Source organism: Chanos chanos, chromosome 3 (assembly GCF_902362185.1).
Source record: "Chanos chanos chromosome 3, fChaCha1.1, whole genome shotgun sequence".
Taxonomy (NCBI): Eukaryota; Metazoa; Chordata; class Actinopteri; order Gonorynchiformes; family Chanidae; genus Chanos; species Chanos chanos.
In genome coordinates, this window is record NC_044497.1 from 28,009,283 (window position 1) to 28,033,778 (window position 24,496).

The window sequence follows — 24,496 nt, forward strand, 5'->3', positions numbered from 1 at the left end:
ATTGACACACTGATAGTTGCTAAAAACAGGACTATCAGTGTGTTGCGTGTGTGTGTGTGTGTGTGAGACTGAAAAAAAGGCAAAACAAATTTCAAATATCACATTTTCATGTGATGGATGTAACACTGGAAGACCGTAAAGGCAGAATATTACTGTGATAACAGCACTGACTACTTTTTTTTTCTTTTTTAACTCTTGTCCTGGAGTTTCCATTGTTGGACTAAAAGCTCAACATCCCATTCGCCTATATCTCTGAGCTGTCTCAATTCAATCTCAGCACAGTGCACTGAAAAAGTGGTTAAATACTTCAGGCATTCACAGAAAAAATGAGATACTCAGTGGTAAAAGAAACACTTGAGCTCCACAGTTAACGAAGGCACAGACAACTGCTAACAACAACGACAACAACAACAAAAAAAAAAGGCGGTGGTAAACCTCTGACCCAGTTCTCAAACGGGGCGACTCAGTGCGAGGAGATGAACTCAACTTGAATTACGGAGAACATGCTTTGGTAATACACAGCATGTGTGCTCTTTATCTGAAGCAAAGCACATATTTGCATAAAGAAAGAAATTATAGAAAGAAAATAAGGTTGTCCAGAAAGAGTAAACAGCTATATATGTGAACCAATGCTCAGAGACAGAGGGGAGAAAAAAAGAAGAGAAAAGCAGGTTATATGCCAGCAGAGAGAATTCCACTAAAATGCATTATTGCAACAACATTAGTGTTACAGAGACATTGTTCATATAATATCTGATGCTGTTTTTTTTTCTTTTTTTTTTCTTCAAATAGAGTATTGAACGTACAACTTCTACAACCATCCCCCAAATCTAATTTGGCTTCACAATTTATTCAGAAATATGCATAGACTCATCCTCCATTGTCTAACTTCCAAGGTTTTAAAATGAGTGGCTCGAAACCATGGCAACTCCCTGTTAGTCATCCGTCCCTGGGAAGCTCGGTTTTGTGGCTCACACAACGCATCTCAGCCAAAAGGAAATAAATGCGATTCTAATCATGCAGACACATAGGGTAGAACTTTAGCAGGCTGTTCTAGAACATTGACTACATCGCCATGGGAACTGAATGCCCCCCTGCATTGAAGATAGGAAAATGGCAGGCAGTTGGGCTGAACAATGGGAGGCAAAGCACAGACTAAAGCAGTCCATATCACCCTATCCAAGCTACTGCAAATTTTGTAAAAAAAAGGGCTTAAAACTCTAAAACACTGTTTAATAAAACCCATGTTTTTATATGGCAGCTCTGAATGATGCAGATTCATACATCCGTAATCAAAAGTAAATTTTATAACTAGAAGGATACTAATTCTTTGAATCAAAATAAAGATATTATCCCTACCATCTTCTGAAGAACAGAAAACAAAATGAAAAAAAGAGTGCACGTTTCCTTTCTAATTTCATACTCAACTACAATGAGCTAGCATATCAATCAGTTCCTTTAAGTTCAGATCAATGTATTTCAAAGTAGTAGCAATGGCCATTTCACCGTTAATGCACTGGTTGTTCAAATGAGGGGTGCGAGACGACAAGTAGGAAGCAAGGACTGCAAATAAGCTCCATTATTTTTCAACAGTTAAAAGGGAACAACATCCATAACAGATTAGTGAATCAATAAGGCACGTAACTCTTCAAAGCACATCCTCTGAATCCTTCATCCGACTCCATTAGCCAGTCGGAAAACAAGCCCTATTCATCTACATTCTGATTCTAACTTCTATTTTTAAAAAAAAGGCCAGTGATTTAAAATGAAACCGTTAGGAGATCCATACCTTCATAAATAAAAACGTTGAAATGTAAAAATCAGACACATCAGCTGCATCTCTGAGACTCAAGTGTGTGGTATTAAAACATTCACAAGGATTGAATGTAGGCTGTTATTTCCTTGTAATTCCAGCATTCACATAAACATTAACTAAGTTGCAAAACTTAAGTGCAAATATGGCTGAATTGCAGAAAATTCAAGTAAAAAACTGTTTCTGTATGTATGTTTTAGTGTTTCACTTCAGAATAGTAAGACACACTTCCAAAGGCTAAACTTACTCTGGCCCAATAACTGATGAATTTTTGACCATCGGGATAAGACGTGTACACCCTGGGAATACTGCTTCGTTCATTAAAGTGTGTACAGGAGGACCATCTAGATCAATATGAAAATGGCACACCACAAAGAATCCACAAAGTGGTGATTTTTTCTTTTAAAAGGCACAATCTTGGGAACTGTTAAAGCTGAATAGAATTTAACTGTGCAATGGTAATCCACACTTAGAACTAGTATTTTGTACTTGTTATTGGTGTGAACAAAATAATATTTGATGGATAACCTTTCACTCGTCATGTGGCATGCTGCAGGTTTAAACGATACTAAAAACTTTTGCACATGCTAAAGGCATTCAACCTACATCAGTAATGAGGTATGGATTCTCTTGACAAAATGTCTCCTGGGAACAATTATCGAGGCATACAGCATGAGAATTCCTAAACTGCAACCAGTGGAGCAAAGCTCAATGTGGATGAGGAGCAATGATCAAGCTAAATTAATGGAAAAGTTGTGCTTTTGTAGTGCATTGGGTTTCAGTTTGGATCAACCAATACTGAAAAAACAAAGAAACAAAACAAAAAAAAACAACCATGTTCAAATGCAAACAAGCAACCAATCTAACGGTTTAACTCAATGGGGCAAGCTGTCCAATGCTGTGATGTTTCTCTGTGAGACTGTGATGTGTAAATTTATTGTTCAATCTATTTCAGTTCAGGATCCAATAATGTTCCCAACTGTCTCCTTCACACAGTTGTTTCCCGACTAGACTTCAGATTAGGGGCTGACATTTGCCGGCGCATTCGGGGCGGAGTGTGAAAGCTGTTTTGAAATGTAGGCTGCTCAGTGTTTGAGTACTGCTGGTAGTTGTTGTAGCTGGCATCGGTATAGGGTCCGCTTTTGTAATGGAAGGACTGTGAGTGTGCCTGCGGCTGATGGTGAGGCCGGTTTTGGTAGAAACGAGGTTGGTGAAAGGCCTGCTGTTGATGATGATGATGATGTGATTTCCGTTCGCCGGACTGAAGGGACTCCATGGAGCCGGAGGCACGCTGGGTGCTGTTGAAGGAGTTGCTACGCCCTCGTTCGTGAGGCTGTTGGTTCCTGTGGCTGTTCCTGTGGCTCAAGCCTTGCTCCAGGTCTCTGCTTTTCCGTTGCCCGGAAGGACTAGGCAATGGGACACAGGACTGGATGATGGCTCTCTCTTTGGGCTCTCCCTCTTCCCCTAATCCTGACTCCTCCTGTACGGCCTCTTTGGGTACCTTCAGCTCAATGACCTGCTCGTCCGTGATAATGATGTGTGTACCAGGGCTCCAGGAGTTGCGGTGTTTAGGGTTGCTCTTGAAAGGGAAGCGCAACTTGCGGTCTTCGGGTGGGATGAAGCGGTGTGGGCCACTCTGCCTGCGCAGCTGCTTGGAGATCTCCTGCTGCTGAAGATTCTTCAGACGCACCTGTTCCTGACGCATCCAGCGCATGTGTCCACGCCTTAACGAGGTGTCGTCGGATATTAGTTGAGACACCTGCTCCTCCTTCTGCTCACCCTCAGGCCTCTCCTCAGTGGGAGCTTTACCCTCGCTGGCACTACGAGTCCTACTGACTCCGCTGGGTGGTGCTTTCTCCTGATTTTCGTTAGAAATGAGAGGAAGCACCTGCTCCATCTTTAGCATCTTGTCCCTGAGGGCTCGGATCTCCTCATCCTTCATGTTGTTCTGTTTCTTGACCTCATGTAATATGTCTTCCAGCTTGTCTATGTGTACCTTGAGGTCGTCCATGTCGGTAACACCGCGACCGTTCGTGATCACATCTTCGATGCGCTCATCTCCAACCCCGACCGTGTCCCACACGTCTCGAGCGACTGCTCTCCAGGAGTCCCGTTCATTGGGATCCTTTTTGCCATATGTGGCACACAGTTCTTTCATCTTTACAATGGCCAGTGCCTCAATCTCCTGCCGGGTGTGGCGGAAGTCATTTAGTGCCACTTCATAGCAAATCTCTTTGACCGCTTGGATCTTCAGGTCAGAGATAGTAACCCACTTAGAGTCCTTCGTTAGCCGGCGGCGTTGAGGGATCTGGTACATTTTTACTGGTTCTCGTCTTTTACCACTGCTGGGTAAGCCACACTTTTTAACTATGGTTTGCAGCTTGCTGGGGGGCAGCTTCTCCCGTAGAGAAGTGATGAGTCTCCAACTCTCCTCACACGACCTCTTATCAGAGTCATCACCACTATCAGAGTCTCCGTCCTTAAGAGAACAAAACAAGAAAAAAAAACCAAAAGGTGCCAAACAAAATGGGAAAATTAAAATGGGACACCCAAACCAAAAAGATGTTTTCTTAAAGGAATGGACAAGAGTAGTATGCAACATGGGAACTTGAGACCTCACTAAACCTAAAATTACTCTAAACATGGCCATGGTATATTAAATGTCACATTATTAGCAGCATGTCTGTTTTCTTATTTTTCTGGCCATTTTGTCAGATGGTTTAAAATAATGATTTACTAAAATCATTTGTCAGAAAAATATCTTTCATATTTTTGGGAATATTTGGTAGAATTCTGCCCATTAAAGCTGTAAGCTAAGCAGCCCACTGTCAGTTTCCTGGGGTACCTGAATCCCCATTCAATTTTCTATCATTAGAAATCTGTATCTATCTGAATCCTGAATGCTGCAACGAAACAAACCGATGGGCTCAACACATGTGCACAAATGAATGATAATTTAAAAAAAAAAAAACAGTTTTAGAATGGTGCAAATGAATAATGGTTGCTTAACTTTCAAAGAGTAAAATAAAATCGCTGTATCATCATGGTCAACACAGTTCCCAAATTGCATACTGATATTAATAGTAAAAGCAAGGCATGACTGTCATGATATGGAAAAAAAAATGTCAACAAAAAAGGTACAGATGCTGCTCTGATTCCATTTTTAAGACTCAAGATTTCCTCTTCATTTTGAGCACTTGAAAGCTGCACCGCAGACATGCTTCAGAGGCATGCAAGAAAAAAAACAGAAAAAAAGGCCAGTAGAGATTTTTGGAGCATTCCCCCATTTGAAGTCCTTGATATAGAAGATTTGGTTTTAGAGTTGATCTATCTCTAACAGTGGGTTAGAAGACATGATTACTCTTTAGGTGTTTATTACGAGTCAGTGGAGAGAAAAAAAGAAGACAGGCAGAAAGGTGGTTAAAAGCATCGATTTCATCCACTACAGTTAAGAAGTTAGTTGAGAGAAAATGCAGTTTCTCATTTTTCCATGTCAGGTACAGAGCAGAATATAGATATATGTATATTTTGCAGTCAGATAGGACAAAAGGCAAGTGGTGACGATGTAACGGTGATTAGTGCGCGGTGTCGTATTGGGCTGTCATGTCTTGTGGGTGTGATTTCTATTGATGAGACCACCAAAGCATTGGAGCACTTGTCTTCATTGATTAGGACCCCCCAGCACTGAGCTGTGTTCAAGCATGCCTACCGTGTCCAGCCAGACACAGATAAAAAAAATAAACACGAGGAGATAGCGAGAGAATTCAATGAGAAACCACATTGTCACTAGCTTTCTTCAACTACAGCAGAAATCTTGGGTTATCACAATGCATTGTACATAACAGCAACTGCATTGAAGAGCCAAAAAACTCAGGACAAATAAACAAAACAAAACAAAAATCTACTAAAGCAAATCAACAGCCGATTCAAGGTTTTGACCAGCTTAAACAACACTGCTTGACAACATTTTCTAAGATTTTCTAAATATTCATTTTTAATTAAATCTGTTAAAGAAAACATGCTACAGAAAACAGAGACCATGCATAAACTGCAAACAGAATTTAAACTGTGCCAATCCATCAAAATATGTCACTGAGCTGCCGGACTACCAGCTTAGCATACAGTTTTAAAGCTATAAACATTTGAGTTTATAGTCTTCTTAAAATTACTTTCGTAAACTCTGTTCACATAGTTTTGCAAGGTTCTGTTTAAATCTAAAAGAGAAGCGTGAAAACAAGATTGTTTGAGTAGAAATTCTCCCTAAGTAAAAAGGTACCTCAAATCATTCTGTATCAGGAACCAGGGGGGGTTCATTTATCTCCCCCTTGCTCTCTCTCCTATCTCAATCCAGACAGAGTGGATTTAATTTTCATGCAAAGAAGTTCAGCCATGCGCCAGGAGAAGGAGTGTTTCTCTCACACACATACAAACACACATGTACAAAAAGTCTCAAGGTGTCAGAGCTAAGAGTGCAGAATTAGTGCTGGTTGGACTTCAACAGAGCAAGCGGGAGACCATGGCCCATTAAGAGAACTCAATCACTGCTATATACAAAGACTAACTTTCAAGGCAACAGAAAGATACACAGAGACCAATATTGGACAGCAAATGTCTCTCCCAATGAGATTTCTCATTTTAAGTATTCTTCATGAACTCGACAAGGCAAAATTATTTCCGAACAAACAAAAAGTAAATATGGTCGCTAAAATAGATACATTTGCTAAATAAAAAGACTTGAGGAACTTCAGAGTCTAATTTCAAAAAATTTATAAGTGCTGACTTACCAGTCTCTGTTGTTCAAGAAGTTGGTCTGCCTCTTCTTTCTCTTTTTTATACAAGATCTCCATCTCAGTCAGCCTAGAGCAGAGATACAGAATTCCCATAAAAGAAAGGGTTATACATTCCCAAAATTCCCATAGGAGAAAGCTAACGTTTCCTCAGCCTTACAACCAGGCCTATGAAAGGTAAATACTCAGAATATCATTACTTATGGGGAACCATCTGAGGGCTTGTGAGATAGAAAACATACTTAATAAGTTCTGCAGCTGGCGAATAGGCAGTGGCACTGACAAACACCAGAGATAGTCTGGTTTGAGTTACATTTAAGTTTGCCTCACTTTGGCTCTGTTACAAGACACAACCATATTTTCTTGTGCAGTTAAGCCATTAGACTCTGCTTCACTGCTTTACCTTTTCTCCATTTCCTGTTTCATGTCAATGCCCTGTTTCTCCAGTAGCTCTCTTTGGGCAAAGGTCCAGTCCACTGGCTCTACAGGGGTCTCAGCCGAAGGCGTCTTCTCCCGCTCAGCTCGAGCCTGCTCTGGGTGGTTGAAGCGGAACACGTGGTTCTTGCCCATGATTATGCGGTTACCTTCATGGATAAACAGATAAAGAGAAACTTATGCTTAGACTTCTGCTCTAAAAGGCCATCAACACGAACTATATTTAATGCAAATTTCATTTCACAGTTGTCTTGTTCAACTGGAATTCAGGGATTGAAGAGAAATGATCCTGTAGTTTAACTGGGGAGGGTTCTGAGGGAAACTCACCAGACCGTAGCTGCACTGCAGAGGATACACGCTTGCCATTCACGTACGTCTCTGATCCCTCACAGGGCACCAGCATGACAATGACTGCAAGAAACAAAAAAGCACCCCCGAACGTCAAAAAAAAAAACTATGATAATAAACTATACTAAAAAACTATAATAATAAATGTAAAAAAACTATAATAAACTTTTTACCAAAACATTCACGCTTAAATAAGCACCATTTTTAGTTCCACTTGACTGAAAAGGTACAGGCCATCGAAATTCAGTAAAATGAGAGAGGCTAGTACTGAAGGTGCCATAATTAATGACTGCCCTGTAATCAAACCTGCTGAAATTAATTTTTTTGTATGTGCAAATAGCACTCTGAGCCTGTGTAAAAACAGCCTGAGTTGAAATATTACGCAAACAGTTTTGTATATAAAGCGGTGGACTCTTCAGTCCCCTTCATTGACAGTGATGCAAGGCTGATGTCATCTAACCGTCTCCGTCTGCGTTCCTCTCGCTGCGGAAGATGCAGTGCTCTTCTCTGATGTGAGCTCCACTCAGAACGATGTCCTGCCGCCTCTCCGCGTCGGCCTGGCCAACCCTGTCAACGAGAGGTCAGTCATTTTACCACCTCAACTTCGTCTCGCCTTGCCTGACAGGGACAAACTGCATGACTCGCTAAAATATCAGCCAAGACAACAGTCGTTCACCATTTCAAGGTTTTAAAGGTTAAAGGTTTCAAGTCTTTTACACAAGACTTCCACATCAACACTGAAGAGACACTGCGTCTCTTGAAAGGTTTTTTTTTTTTTTTTATTTTGGAAGGAGAAAACTGACAAAAAGCAACAGATAAGCAGCGGAGTGTGTCTGATACCTTGTGATTCCATCTTTGATGTAGTAGAGCAGACACTCTGACATTAGAGGATCTTCATTTAGATTAACAAGGTGAGGAGTCTGTGGAGGAGTAGAGGAAAGAATGTGTGACATGACGCCACAAAACACAATTGTCACCAATGAACCGATACAACTCTGTAAACTACACATTCTTCTCTCTCTATGTAAAAGCTACACCACTCCTACTAGAACTACGGCAGATGACATACCTTCTAAGTTACAAATGCTCCATTTGCTCTACGCATTTTAATTGTAATCGTAATTCTAATTCCTTCTGATTTGCCATAGCTTATCCAAAATAATTACCAAAACACCTGCTATGAAAAAAAAACCACATCCACTCCTAGCAGCTACTGTACAGTACCAACCTTTTTGGGGGAAAATACCCCATTAAAGTCTGCATAAAGATCACAAGACCTTTCTACGAATATCTATCCACCATGCAGCAAAACAACAGAAACAGAGACAGAGACAGAGAAAGAAAGAGAGCAAATGGAAGAAAAGCATGAATTGAAAGGATGGAATTTTATCAACTTAAAGAGCACATATGGAGTTTAGTAAATAAAATCAAATGAAGATACAGATGAATGAGGGCTCTTGCGACAGTGGAGAAGAGGTTTTGTAATATTGGGGTATTGTTGTGTGTACTATGGACACACTGTGTAAAATGCAATGATTGCCATGGCGCAAACAGCCTGTGCTACTAAAGGTTTGTTGACACACACAGTCTAACTTGTTTCGGGCATATGACGTCCACCAGAGAAGGCAGAGAGCACTGAATCGATGGCGGAGGTTTTTCCCCTCACTATATTCCTTTCTTGTCATTTGTCTCTCTCTCTATGCGTCAGTTAGAGGAGAGATCCACAATTAAGAATCAACATGGCACAGTGTTAGAGAGCGCACTCTGAGTGATGTCAATTTGCATCATGTCATTTATAACCTCACATGCATCCAGGGACTAGTTCTATATAGCACTACAACAATGAAAGGCCATAATAACTGTAATGCCAGTGTCTCTGTCAGAACAGCCTGACAGAACTACAATCTGATACACACACACACACACACACACACAAAAAATGATCACAATGCTATGCCTCCTAATTTATTTCAAAGTCAAGTGACAACAGAGGGCCATTTATGTTTTACACTGCTTTAGCACAGTGTGTTACTATACGTTCAGTAACAGATATACCAATTGCTAACAAGCCTCGAGATTTCAACTGACTGGATAACTGGATTAACAGTTAATATCCTCAGCCAACAATAAAGCTGGTCATTCAGTACAAATCTAAATCAAATTTCATTCAGTGACGCAGGCAGAAAAAAAAGACTGAAGGACCGGAGGAAATGAAGAGCTACTGATGATGAAAGACGGTGAAATCTTAGGTAAGACACAAAACGGAAAGAGGCGTGGAAACACGGAGGAGAGTAAAAGCAGTAGAAGGCTCAGTGAAAATGAGGTGCATATACATGTACAGTAAGGGTACCTTTTTTGGAGAAAAGACCCCAAGAGTTCCTCCATCTTCACGAATAGCAACACCCATCTCTGCCAAAAGGGCCTCCCTGGGGAAGGAGAGAGAGATGGAGATGAGGTCACAGAGACAGTAATTAGAACATTCACTCAGTTTCTGTCTATCCTTGGCGTTAAGAGAAATGGGAATTCAAAGCTTTCATTCATCCATTTGACTGAGCTGATTCATTCATCATAAACCACTGGGGTTTTTTTTCTCCTTTCTCTCTTTCTGTGAGTCAGTTAGAAGAGAGATGCACAACTGAGAACCACAAACATAAAACAGAATTAATCTCTGAGCAGGTTACAGATGAAAGGGAAATGAGTGTTAACTGCTACAGGACCACATGTTCTGTAAAGTGCTGTAGTTCCTTGAGGCTGGTATATCTGAATGTGAAATGGTAGTGGCGCTCGGAGAACGACGGAGTCTATGTGTCTCTGAAGGTCAGCGTGTCATGTGATGACTCAAAGCCGTCCAGGCACTGGTGCGTACTGGAACCGGCTGGACACGGGGACAGATTGGCCGTGGGTACGGTGAGAATGGGCTGACGGGCATTTGGCAGAGGCCGCGTGTCCATCACTGACCTCTCCATGCGAATGGCTTCCGTCTTCCGCAGCTTCTCCTCCCAGGTCTCATTGAGTTCAGCAATGATCTTCTCCGACTCCTGCACAGAGCGAGAAAACACGGTCAAAATGTGGCATTTCAGATACTCAAATGGGGTGAAAATCTGAAATTCTTGCCATGACTGGGCGTTCTCCATATCTTTAAACATGACCTGAATACTGCTGCTCAAGACCTAGACAGAAATGTTGCTTATCTTGACTGAACAACATTGTTCACCTTGACTGTAAGTGCAGACCATCCTGAATTTGACCCAGTGACCTCTTACTCCAAACACAATCTGGAATATTTTTTTAGGAAATGTTCCCATCATGTATAACAAATGGAACCTCCAGATACTTTTTTCTACACTCTTGGCCCTCTAACCTGCCAAAGCTTCTATGTGGCGCTAAGAGGCTTACCCTACTCTTAATGCACAGAAGTCTCTAGTACGGCCATGTCAAAATGGGGTCGGGTTTAGTACGTCGAAGAAGTATGTCGTGAGAAGGGCATCATTTTTGAAACTGTTTATCCCTTTATTTTGGCCCAATGTTACTATCCAAAGTGTAAAAATAAGAAGCATTGTGATCGGATCAAAGACTTGCCCGTCAGAAGCAGCTGTAAAGTTAGTTACATGGAAATGTCAGCGTGCTCTGCTGGTCTTCCATTGTGTTGATGTCTTATTGTTAAGACTGGAGAGGAAAGCCAGGACCATCTGGTCCAGGAATACAGGAAGGGTGAAGACTAAGCCCCCCACCCCTCCAAAAGAATTAACACCCCTACCATCTGCTGTGCTGGAAAGAGACTCCGTCAACTTTCTCAACCTGTGCAGTAATCTTTCTGCTGTTTGGCCAGTGCTCCAGTAAAGACTAAGGTTACAACGTGCTGTACAAGACAATCTGTGCTTAAAACTGGCTAATGGTTTACGTAAATCTGTGAAAACTGTATTATGGCTTGACTTTAAACCTCTACTCACTACATCTTCATGCTTCAGATCACGTGATAGACCTAATCAAAAACTGTTCAGATAAAAAAAAAATATCACTGAAAGATCTTCACATGAACACTTAAAATTATGTATCCTTCACATTTGAGATGGGCCACAGGATACAAGAATAATACTCAACAAGCCAATGACTGTTGTTCTTTTAAGGAACATCAAAACCGTATCAAATAATTTCTTTTCACATGCCCAACAGAAGTTACGATATCAAACCATATTTGTTTTATGCTGAATTAAAAGAAAACTGACACACTTCCATGTCATAAAAATAAACCTAGAGCATAAACATGCAATCGGACAGCCTTAAATGTCCTTCTACATTAACTAGCTGGGTCTATTTTTGTCTCATTTCCTGCCTGACTGCGTTGGCAGCTGACGTCACTGGCTGACAGACAGAGCACCGGGCACCGCTGTAACCATGGAAACTGCAGCTCCTAATGGCTGGATGTTCCTGAGTGGTTTCTCGTCAACGGTGAAAGTGTGGGAGACAAGTGAGGTAGAGAGAACGAGTGATGTACGAAAAGGAAATACATAGGAAAAAGTATCGGGAGAGGGTGGCGGAGGACGAGACAAGATTGGCAAAATTGACTTACAAGCTAAATACAGAAGGTTAAAACGAATCTTGCACATAGTTTGATCAACCCACTGAACATGGAAGGGAAAAAAGAGAGAGGAAATGATGAAAACACTGTGTAAAACTGTTCACTCGTTTTGACTGTCAAAAATCCTCCCACAAGACCGTGGAGACGTCAGTGAGGACAAGAGTCAGGCAACGTTTCTGGAGTTACCATGGTGATTCATCTCAATGGATCCGAATCACAACACACATCCTTAATGGGTGTGCAATTTATTAGCAGCTGAACATTCTGATGGGATTGATCTCTAGACGGGGGGGAATATCAGATTAGGACAGTCTGCTGATGAGGAAGGCAAGTGCAACACCAATCGTGACTCTCTTGTTTACGTTGGCCGCAGGTTCAAGAAGAGGCTTGAGGCATTGTTCTCTAACACTGTTCCTCATTTCTGCCCCCTCCCTGCCATTAACACACCTAATTCAATCTCCACAGACATCTCCATCAAGTGTAAGCCAATTAAACTCATAAATATTGCTCTAGCTTGAAACGTCACAACAAAATTGATCCTAAGGACTTAATCTTGAAAAATCGTGTGGACTTCCTGCTAAACCATGGACTTTTTCACCTCCCTCTCTACAGATATTCTTCCTTTTACACCATATTGTGAACAAAGCATCTCTCAGACATAGTACATTACTGTGACTGACTTAAACGACCAGTGTGTGTGGACGGTGTGTACCTTGAGTCGTTCGATGGCCTCCTCTCCTCCCGGGGTGGACATGATTCGCTCCTGGATGCTGGAGACAGACTGCAGGCCCACCTGGCTGCAGAGCGAGCCAGAGGACGGCGAGGATGTCAGAGAGCCGATCGGGGCTGTGGAGAAATGGCCAGGCCGTTGATTCTCTGAGGCTAGCAAGTATCTATGCTTATTGTTGTGTATATCTTTCAGGTCTGAGCGACAGAGAAGAGACAAGAAGGAACGGGTAGGGCGGGAAAGGACAAAAAAAAAAAAAAAGATGTGGCAAAAGACACAGAGGCAGAAGGGAGACAGGGAAAGAGCGACAGAGAGAAGGAGAAAGGGAAAAAGAAAAGGGACAAAGAGGAGGAAAGACCATTGTAAGACACACAGTTCACATCAAAGGATCAGCACACACACAAATACACACACAAAGGGCACAGTGGCTGGACAGGGAGGGATGTGGTTCTCATTCCAGGTTATTAAAAGCAGCGTGTTGGCGTAACACACTAGCTGGAGTAACCTTAAACAAATCCAGCTTTAATCTGTTTATTTTTAATGGAAATCTTCCAAAAATCAACACATCCATCCAACGGATGACATACTCAAGTGCTAGTGAAAACAAAAGAACCAAAGTAGCGAGTGCCGTGGTGCTATTAAAAGAAAGAACCTTGTAACCAGTGGGTTTTGGGTTCGATTCCTGACCATGACTCTGCACTTAGGTAAGGTTCTCTGGTGGTTCCAGAGGTGTGCAGTCGTTCATCGCTGAAATCTACTTCGGTTCACTTTTGTTAAATTAATATGGTACATTAATCAAATGCATGCAAATTGCAGGCAACGCAGACGTTAATTCAAATAATTTACAATTCAGTGCAGACTGCCCATTTTATGGAGATGCACAATTTCTTCAGATGACTTCTTTAACAGCACTTGAGTATTTAAATGATCTCATTTCAATTTTTCATTTTCATATCGATGTTAAAGAATTTCAAACAATAAAAGCTACAAAAAACGTTTTACTGATCAGAAATTTGGATCTGTTGAAAACTGCCATTGATTACCAAACTGTCAGACGAGGAGAGGAGCAGAGGGGAACCAAGGAGAAATTGTACAGAAGTTGAAGGGGGGGGGGGGGGGGGGGGGGGGGATTTATAAAACATGCGAAAGATTCAGGCTGTGATGCAGTGAAGTCTATCTTCTTCACACACACACACACACACACACACACGCGCACTATTCCCAATGTCACCGTGCTCTCACTGTTAAACAGCCCAGCTGTGGAGCATTTAAGGTGAGCAGGAGTGCTGCTAAGACACTCCTCTCAGAGAGAGCAATAAGACAGTGTACAGCAACACTTATGTGCTCTCTCTCTCTCTCCATTACTCATCGGTATATGTGAAGGATGCAATGATGCTTAAATAAATAAATAAACAACAGGCCAACAAGGCCATCCAGCAGCTGATGCCACCATTAGAAGCACTCCATGCACACAGATTACGCAATCAATATAGGCAGTGCATAGAACACATTTTCGCATTACAGATCCCATCTTGTAGAGCATATGATGATTAGAGCGGTACAAAGCATTCAGCCAAAAGGTACGGGTTTACATCAAGAACTCCCAGACAGATGTTACAAGGACTGATGTCTGGCCACTTTTTTTTGTTTGTTTGTTTGTTTGTTCCTCTTCCCGTTTTTTTAAAGAGAAGCTAAAGCGGCCGATATGCTCTTGCAGTGTTTTTGGGGGGGTGGGGGTGGGAGGTGGGGGAGACGTGTAACAGGGATAAATAAAGTGGACATGAAGGACAAGAAACCATTCAGCAGGACAGAGAAGAGGATGTCACACCTGGACAGATATACACAGACTAGAATACTACTATATTCTGTGATACAGAAAATTACTGTAATCAGCTAGATATCTAGCACTGTATCTACGCTCTGCAAATGTGAAATGATAAAACATGCACCTTTCCTCCTGTAGCTCAGAGAATTCAGGTGTATTCTAACATCCTCAATATTATCACCTGTAATGGACAATTCAATGACACAAGACAAGCTTCACTGGCAAGAAAACATTGAGTAATGAGAGAGAGAGAGAGAGAGAGAGAGAGAGAGAGAATGGGGGAGGGGTAAGAGAGGACGGTTAAAGGCTCAAATGGAGAACAATAAAACTGAAGGGGGATGCAAACAAACCAGATTTATAGAACATTACTGAATGCTTAAAGGACAGTATCTTACAGAGGGGGGGAGGGCAGCAGGTCTGGATTAAAGCCTAGGATTATAACCATAACCATCCAAGTCTGTCTAATTGAAAAATCAAAACAGGACTAAGTGCAATGTGAGCAGGCAGCATGCTAAGCTCCACTAAACAACCTCCTCGCTGTGGGACAGGCCTGAGAAGCTCTCATTTGTCTGGGACTCCTTGCATTTCAAGCTCTGGCATTAGAAAGTCAAATCCATGCAAAGCTCAACTAAAGGAAGGAGCCAGAAGCGACAGTTAGTGGTTAGCGAAGAGCGAGAGAGATCGGTGTGAGCGACCCCATCACAAAGATACACACATTTGCTTCCACTTCCGGGGTAATCATCTCCCATTGGGTCGACTGAAGGGATGCAGGAGAACACGAGAAGGTACAGAGGTCAGAGGTGAGACGACTAGCAGAAGTGAGCTGACTGACTGAGGGAAACAGTTACATATCCCTGACTGGACTGGATGAAATACAAGTGATGGTAAAATGAGATGGAAAAAGAGTAACTTCACACTAATATCACAGGCATGCAACATAACCAGACATTCTCCTTACAAGTTATTATTACTGTATACATTCTGCCAATTCACCAGTACTCTTATCATTATATCAGTCAACATTACTATGCTCAGGAGTACCTGATATGACTGTACATTTCTATCTACCCTGTGAGTGCTTTGTGAATTATAAGACTATGCTCAGCTAATTTTTTATAGTAACTGACAAACAGTACTCTCTCATGCATGCCATGTTCTATTTAGAGCATACATAATTCACTCCACTTTATGATGCTTTACACTGCCTGGGAAATGCTAGGGATCTGTGCATTTACATAGTGCATGTGGAGAATAGACTCCCCGACTGTGTCTTACCCTTACAAAAACAAAATAAAACAACCTGCCTTTGACAGGTAGAGTAAAGGGCTGATGTAAATACTGCGAGTTGGTGCATTAACATTAGATGGGAGAGTTAAGGACCTGACACAGAGACAGAAGGACAGTGACACAAATGATGGCACATAGTGAATGAAAGCCATTAGATCAGCCCTGGGAAGAAGACAGAAAAGCTTGTCAGCTTCTTGTGAAGCTTGTGAATGGCACTGAGCTTTGTGGAGCTCACTCCTTCAGCCGTTGACGTGTGAGGTGACGGCCAGTGGGGGGCGCTGTGCTCTGACTTACTGTCTAGGATGTCGCCCAGGCCCTGGGCTCGGAGCAGATCCTTCAGCCGTGTCACCTCGTCCTTCAGCTCACGCACCAGCTTGGCGTTGGGATCTTCGTTGATGACAGCATTGCACTTGATCTGCTTGGCCCTGTCAGCGTATCTGTGATGTGGACAGCGCGGGGGTGGAGGAGAGGAGGAGGAGGAGGAGGAGGAGGAAGAAGGGATGGTGACAGAGACGCAGAGAGAGAATGAGGGAGTAAGAGAAAGAAAGCAAGAGTGAGTAAGACAATAAGACAGTTAAACGTTAAATTAAGTTGAATCATGCTGTGTGGAGAGTGTGCCTCCCCCACAAAATAAATAAATAAATAAGAGAGAAGAAAGAAAACTGAGATCAAACTCCTTGCATTGCTCACTACTTCAAAGAGGGGGGGATGGAAGCAGATCTTACCGGAGTGTGCTGAGAGTTTCGTCATAGTTAATATCAGCTGGACTCAGAGCTGCCACCATGGCTGTCCTCGAGTTCCCACCTGAACAACACACAGAGACAACTAATCAGAGACTGCAAGTAATCTATGAAATGGATTCGCCAGGTTCTCCCATTGAAGGGCATGACCTAATACAAAACTCACTGGCTCAACATCAGACAAACATCAGAAAAAGCTATTTTCTTTCGAACACTGCATTTGAATTTTTATTAGCTTTCTCACACTCAGTATAGAGAGTTAGACACATGTACAATTTCACAGTCTTAACGTAGGCAGTTTTGCTCAGTAATGAATTAACACAACACAAGACAGGGGGCAGGGCTTGTTGGGGAAATGCGAGACACCTTGTCTATGTATCATTCGGAAATTCAGTTCACCTTAAATTTCAGACAGACATCATGGGGTCTACAAATGAAAGAGCAGTGAATCTTGACTCGTACCTAAATTCTCTCTGAGTAGCCACGTCAACACAGAGTCTCGATAAGGAATGAAATCTGTCTTCTTCTTCTTCTTGCTCTGTTTCACAGAAGCAAAGCCATTAGGCAACGACCAAAAATCAATATCAGCCATGATACAAGAGCCACAGTAACAGGGGGGAAAGGATGGATGAAGGAAGGGGAAAAAAAAAAAACACCATTAAAGACGTTGGAATGCTGGAATGGAGATCCTGATAAAGTCCAGTCTGAATGAAAAAAACCAGAGGTTATATGAGGAAAGGAAGGATGGTTGCAGGTTCGAGAGGGAAAGTTGGTGGTTACTGGTTGAACTTTGAAGAGGTTTACCTTGCTGGTACAGTTATCCTGTGCAGGGAGGCATTGGCAGAAAAAAGAGACAGAGACAGCAGGGCATGTTACAGACTGCAGGCAGGAAACAGATCATCCATGCTTGCATTACACAGTCCAGAGCACTACTCACCACTTCAGCCAGGGCAGAGATGACCTTTCCAAGCGTGGTCAGAGACTTGTTGATGTTTGCTCCCTCCTGAGAGGCAGTAGAAAAAACACAGAACAAGACTTTAGTTTTCACTTCATTTTACGGTCACCAGCTTTGCAATACACTGCATCCACCTACTGCATTAACCAAATGCAAAAATGTATCTGTGAACTAGTACATAAGAGGGGCCATAGATGAGGCATTTAAACCTTACTGGATTTAATATAAAAACCATACAGTCATGTAGGTGGTGACCATGATAACATCAGTGCATTTCCATATGTTCTTAACCTCCTCTTATTTTGATATGAAGATCTGAAAATGACTGTAGGATTATTCAGCATGTTCATGATAAGTGATAATGAGCTTAGGTGCTGATGCTAAGTTCCCTGAGGTTGTGAATGACTAGAGGAGGTTCCACATGAGGCGGGCATGAAACCAGCAGTGCAGTCAGATTAGACTGTACCTTCAGTCTCGTCCCCTTCGCCCCTGTCGAGTCAGCGCGCTCACTGCCCGCCAGGTCCACCAGGCTGATTTTGCTGACCTGAAACCAGAAAGAACAGGCACATTCAGGCTGGCGTAACACACACACACACACACAAAAACTGACACACATACAAACACTTACACCCATACATCAATGACATGGAAGTAAAGAGAGGGCAAATGCCTCCTCCTTCACGCCGTCATCCAGTTGTGACAAAAAAATAAAATTTCATTGATTAATTAATGAATTAAAACTTCTCACTGATTGATCTGACCGGCAACGGCAACATCAACCTCAACAAATATCCAGCATCTGTACACTTCACTTTCAAAACCCTCACATAGTTGAAAACAATTAAAGGAGCACCCATTGCTGCCAGGGCCGGAGTGGATGAGTAATATCTGAAGGCCTGAGGCCTGCAGCGTAGCCTGTGGAGTCAACGTTTCATGTGGTAGCTCTTTACAATAGCTGTGGTGTGTATGGACTCCACAGAGGGGGCTTTGTATGTCCAAACCGTAACACAATGAACACTACAAATCACAGAGAGGTCGCAGTGGGCGGAGCCTGTGCAGGGGACCCTCTGGGCCTACTGTCTCAGCGCTGTGAAAGGTTACTGTACATAAAAGGAGGAGTGTGAAGACTGCTGATGTACAGACCTTTTCTGTGGAAAGGTCTGTCTCGCTGTCGTGCTTCCTCTGGGTGAAGACGATGGTAAAGACGGCGTGGGAGCGACTGCTGGTCTCGTTCATGTTGGTGGCAGCCACCGTCCTGAGATGACAAATGTTAAGATAGGAATACAAAAGGAGGAGAGAAACAAGAGAAAACAGTAAACAAAGAGTTATTAAAAGGCTAATAATAGGCTGGCTGAGGTGACATAAAGCAAGATTTCCAGACAGTGAGCTATAACCCTGTAAACACCTTTTCACCCTTCACTCAGTCCCTATTACACTGTTTTTCCACCATAATACAAGTGTACAATGAGGTCGGGTATAAGTCCATTAATCGCGACACTGTTTGACCTGTGGTGGTGGAATCGGATTTCTCTGCCCAAGCAGGAAGGCCGCGTGGGCACAGCAAGCTTAAGACCATGCTTGCTTATCAGTGGAGTGCGTAGGACATCCACACCACACTTAATCCAGGAAAGTGCTAGTAGGAACAGGAATAAGACAGTGAGAGGAGTTCTCCGTATGGATGTTGTACAAGGTGGGATATAGGCCTAAGCAATGGGTTTTACACGCCATGATCCACAAATAAATCCCATGAGTCAGTAAGAGAGGATTAAACACACACACACACACACGTTGTCAATCAAAGCATGCGAAGCATCCATCCGCAGCTTCTGTAACCATTGAGTGCATTAAACACAAACCTGAGGGGGAAACGTATAAACCTACACCATAAACTTACAAATAACTATTTCTCAGCAAGTTTCTTTCTTTTCTTTTCTTTTCTTTTCTTTAAAGAAGTTTCTTTTTTTGTCTGATTTTCTGAACTCTGTAAAAGTCAATATCCTGAAGAAGAAAGTCAGTCTTTTGAGTAAGCCATGATTAAACCTCGCGGCCATTGTCTAACCTTACATAGCCAACCATACAGCCAACAGTTTAACCTTTCACATCAGGTCTTACAAAGACATTTCGACCAAATCCCCACACCAGATCCAACACAGCACCATAACACAAGAACCTGGGCAGGCGTGTGCTCACGGACTTACCGGGCCTTATTGCCTGCGTCCATGAGATCAGCGATGTCTGTGTAGGATGTGACGGCCAGTTTAGACAGGTCTTCTACATATGGGCCGAGGAGAGGGTGCTCCCTCACTCTCAGATTGCCTTTGTTCTTGGGATTTAGCAAGTCTCTCACTCGCTCACAGTAAATTTCCATGTAGCTCACCTACATGTGAAAGGAGGAACAGTTTGAGGTTGTGGATTCAATTCTTTTTGTAAAAAACAAACAAAAAACATGATTCACATTTGTTGGTACTGTTAATGAAGTAATGTTCCATTTGGTATCCATTTGGTTCCATTCGGTTAACTAAACAAAAGTTTAAGAGAAATGGGTCTGGCCTCCTGTTAAATGAATACACAATGGTCTTTGAAAACGAAATGTCTTTTTAGTGGCTGATTCTTTCATTGGTTTCATTATGACAATACAGAGGTTGTTAAGCCACATTACGTATACAAGTAAGATTCCACAATGACCTCAGTGCAGTTTTTTCTGAGTAGTCTGATAGCTAACAGCTGTGGATGGCATACACATTAAGCGTCTGTTTTTTGAGAGCGGCAGTAGCGTTTCGGGCTCAGTACGCAAACTCAGCGGAGAGGCCTCCAAGGAGCCACCATCACTTTAAAGCGGCCAGGGTTTAAACCCGGCGGCGCTCACGATCCGACAGGCCCGGGTTTCGCCCAGTGAAGGACTTGAGGGGGAAAAGTTCCACGCCGCTGGGGGTGTGAGACACACTCACCTCTACCGAGTATGAGATCTCCTCTTTGTTGTTGTCATTGATTTTCTCAAAGAGTTCTTCGCAGAGCTGAGACAGAAAAGGGGATGAAAACTGTGCATTAGACAGACAAGACAAGACCGATCGATTGAGCCCAATAATAACTGACGTGATGGATGCCCGAGACAGAGAGCTCATTGCTTAATGTCCTCCGCCAATGGCCAGGCTGCAATCAGAGCCAGAAGATGAATAAAAGCAGGACACTTCGATCCTGTGTCTTTTCCGCATATGTGATATGGACCAATTCCTAATTTGTGAGTTGCAGATGTGACATGTCGACATACCTGAGGGATGATGCCTTCCTGTCCCTCTTCCTGTTTCCCCATCATTGTGTAGGACTTGCCAGCTCCCGTCTGGCCGTATGCGAAGATGCAGACATTGTAGCCTTCAAAGGCATGCTGCAGCATCTCTTTCCCAATGTCATTGTACACAAGGCTCTGTGACGCAAAGCAGGGGTCGTCCGGCTGCAGAACAAAAGAGAAACAAACAAAAAAAATCCAAATCAAATCCAAATCAATACATTTTTTTTTCTTGCAGATAAACAGTTATCCCTCTAAATGTGAAAATGAGATACTTTAAACTGGCCCAGAAGCTAGTTCAGCTGAAAAGACGTGGCTTGCTTACCGAAGTATGTGACCAATAGGAGTAGTCAAAGCTGAAATTCTTTGCTGCTTCCTTTGGATTTTTGGGATTCAAAATAGCTGTAAGAAAGAGTGAGACACAATCTGTCAATGAAGAGCACACAAACATTTTGTCTTCACAAGGTTCAGCATTTCGCTGGAAGGCATTTTCATTGCATTACAAGCCTCAAGGTGAAACAGCAGAAACAGTGCTCCTCATTCTGGGGCAGTTTTGGCAGACACTCACTGAACACAAATCCGTGTAATTCACCCATTAATTACAGTAAGAGTCTCTCCCATAGTGCCGACTAAGCACTGTCTCAAAGAAATGTGGCATAAAGAATCATGTCCATGTGTCTTTAAGGGACTGGCGTACTCACACACATACACACACACACACACACACCTGCATTCAATTAATAGGTCTAGGCTGGACTCCAAAAAACTTGTGTTATGCAGCTGGAGACTCTCCTATTCACCACTTCAAACAAATACTCAAAACACTAAAGTTTAACGGGAGGAATCATCTCTACTCACTCGTCACCATGTAAAAACCGACACCCCACTTGTCACTCATTACATTTGATGACACACATGATTTCATCTATTATATCAGACACGAAAAAGAAATGGTAACACCTGTTAATCATTTTCCTTTTGCATTTCGAGAATAACCTCAGGGAAATACTTAGTATACCGATAAAAGACAACAGAACAGGTTACTTTCTTTATTTCCTGTTCGTAGTCAAACAATAAAAAGGTGGGGAAGTGGGTGTAGATTATGCATGTCCAGTCTGACATCTCCATCTGTCAAGTCTGTGCCTGTTTGTGGCACGACAACATTTTCTCCCCACCTGTTCTTTACTTCTCTCTCTCTCTCGGACCTGCATTTCTGTCTTATTAAGCAGGAATTTGCTGCCACGTGTGGTATGCGGTGTATTTGACATGCTCTGCAGAGCTCCAGATCTCCCTCTGCTCACACAAATGCAGCTCTAAGCCCGGGGAGAGGGTGGCCCGCTGGTCAGTAGCCTGACAGGAATGCACCCCAGTGTATTTATAGAGATCAGCAGTGCAGTTGTTGTTAAGTTCGCCTTGACAACCTGTGCTTACACTGGCTAATGGTGGTGCCTCTCTCATGTTCAAGCCTTGGCAAAGAAAGTCTGCTTCACTTGTTCCAGTTCCAGATAAACGCACGGCACCGGGGTAGCGACGGGACAGAGGGAGGGAGGGAAAAAAAAAAAAAGAGGGAAATGACTGACGAATGCGATGAGCTCGTTCTTGACCTAGCAACAATCAAAACAAAGAAGCAACAGCAACTGCTTAAGCCTTAGCTAGTCTCACTGTTAAAGTGTCTCCAGACCAGACTTCCAATGGGAAAACCGTATTAATGGAGCGGATTCTTTCCTCCCCGTGCAGAGGGTTATATGGAAATGAGGAAGGGAGAGGTTGGCAGCAGGAACAGGGTTCAGACCCTTCATAACTCAAATGGTCTAATTAAACACAAAGCACACCGTCTCAGATGGGGGGTGGGGGGGCTTCACAGCTCCCTGAAGTGTGAAAATCCTCATCCGCCCACCCCAAACCCCCTACCCCAGCTTTGTGCAGGCTAATCTGACTGCATTAATCAATAATGCAGAGGAGCTGTGGGGAGGCCAGTGTATCAGGCTGCATAATGTCATCATGGAGGTAAACACGTTTTGTTTCCAGAGGTTTCCGCCAAACCTGATAGTATCAAGAGAACAGTCCAGGTGAGGACATTCCACCTAAAAGAGGAGACGGAAAGTCTGTGGTGTGTTTTGAACAATATCCATATGTCTATGTCTAACGGATCAGACAGCTTTGTTGGTAGATGCAAGTTGGATTGCACCTTCCCCATCCATGTCCTCATGAAGAAAGCTGTGGCTGCCTTTTTTTGGGAGTTGGGTCACTCTTGAGAGATAAAGCTAAATTAGGAGAGGTTTCATCTCCTACTGGAAACCCGAGAGTGGGTGCAAAACGCAAGGGGAATTACATTTCCCCCCCTGCCAAACCTCTTCTCCCCCCTTTTCTTTTTCCTGGAACAAAACTCACAGGGGTGCTATAAGAGAGTACCTCATCTGCCACATTCAAACAGCGAGAGGCAGAGGAGGCCAGCCGGACAGCGGGCGCACAGGGGCACTTCCCCAATAAGGTACAACTCAGCATCTGCCCATCTCTGCCGGACTTCCCCTGACTGAGGCTCAGCTGGCATCTGCCCGTCACTCAAAACCCACCCGTGCGTCAGTCAGTCAGAATAAAGTCAACGCGCCGGGCTAGGCCACGCCCGCCTCGTTATGACAGGGACAGAGATGACACTGTGTGCTGCTTTTAGAGCGCTCGGGGAGAAACAGGGAGAGGGAGGGCTTGGCGAGTCTAACTCTCATGGAGGTGATTCATGCTCATGACACTTCTGCCCACTCATTCTAGCACTCCTTTCTTTCTTTCTTTCTCTCCCTCTCTCTCTCTCTCTCTCTCTCACTCTCCATCTGGAGTGTGTCAGCCCTGAAGGTAGACTGCTGAGGCGTACAGACTGCCATGGTGGAGAGGATGTGGAGCACATAGAGAATTCTACACACACCTCTATCCCCAACATCCCCTCCCCCGTCCATACCAGAGCGTCAATAGGCTTTTGTTTTGATTTTGCTGAAAAAGGTAAAGGTATTCAAAACAAACTAAATAACCACAAAACACACAAAGCCGACTGCCCCCTGGGGCACAGGAAAAGGTTGGCTATACCACCACTCTAACAAGAACTTTCTTTACAAGGTCAAACCAAACCACACAAGGCAATATAATATATGGCGCCCGCACGCACGCACACACACACACACACACAGAGTCTAGAACAGTGCATATTCCAGTCTGCTGGATGCAAACATAAACGCTAAACCAAACTCACAGAAATGTGACATATGACTGAAGCATCCTGCACATGTTTGGTCTACATATGGCTGACTGCGTGAATCATGTCAACTGTCAGAACTGCGTTTCAATGAGACTGCGGGAAGGAGAATGCGGGCTATGGATGTAGTGTGCATCAACAAAGCTGTTCAGTAAAAACACAGCCCTGTTGCTTGTTCACTGTGAATACCTGACTCACGGACATGCCGTACTGACTATCAATCTACGTCATCCTTCTGCCCCTCTCAACCATGGCAACAGGTAGGGACTGATAACCAGTTGCCATGGCAACCCCCACATTGCACAGTGGGATTCTGAACAGGAACAGTCGTGCATGTTGCCCACAAATTCACGACTTCGCTTTATTTATTTATTATTTACTTATTTATTTTTTGGCTTCTCTACTTTGCGCTTTGCATTGACCGCCACTCAGAAATCCAGTTTTACATATATTATAATGCAATTATTTAGCAAAGG

General features: G+C 43.1%; 1 protein-coding gene across 1 annotated transcript in view; it reads right to left on the minus strand.

Moving 5' to 3' along the window:
• The window catches only part of kif1b (kinesin family member 1B), a 58,196-nt gene that overhangs the window by 19,835 nt on the left and 13,865 nt on the right, over nt 1-24,496 (minus strand). The window contains exons 3-22 of the mRNA XM_030769989.1: nt 21,105-21,181; nt 20,765-20,944; nt 20,445-20,510; nt 19,695-19,873; nt 18,640-18,751; nt 17,963-18,040; nt 17,479-17,544; nt 17,346-17,363; nt 17,004-17,079; nt 16,527-16,605; nt 16,096-16,238; nt 15,230-15,271; nt 12,675-12,886; nt 10,342-10,421; nt 9,734-9,809; nt 8,224-8,303; nt 7,844-7,950; nt 7,363-7,446; nt 7,004-7,184; nt 6,598-6,670 (exon numbers count right to left, since the gene is read on the minus strand). Of these exons, the coding sequence (XP_030625849.1) occupies nt 6,598-6,670; nt 7,004-7,184; nt 7,363-7,446; nt 7,844-7,950; nt 8,224-8,303; nt 9,734-9,809; nt 10,342-10,421; nt 12,675-12,886; nt 15,230-15,271; nt 16,096-16,238; nt 16,527-16,605; nt 17,004-17,079; nt 17,346-17,363; nt 17,479-17,544; nt 17,963-18,040; nt 18,640-18,751; nt 19,695-19,873; nt 20,445-20,510; nt 20,765-20,944; nt 21,105-21,181 (2,009 nt within the window). The remainder of the gene's footprint in view (nt 1-6,597; nt 6,671-7,003; nt 7,185-7,362; nt 7,447-7,843; nt 7,951-8,223; nt 8,304-9,733; nt 9,810-10,341; nt 10,422-12,674; nt 12,887-15,229; nt 15,272-16,095; nt 16,239-16,526; nt 16,606-17,003; nt 17,080-17,345; nt 17,364-17,478; nt 17,545-17,962; nt 18,041-18,639; nt 18,752-19,694; nt 19,874-20,444; nt 20,511-20,764; nt 20,945-21,104; nt 21,182-24,496) is intronic.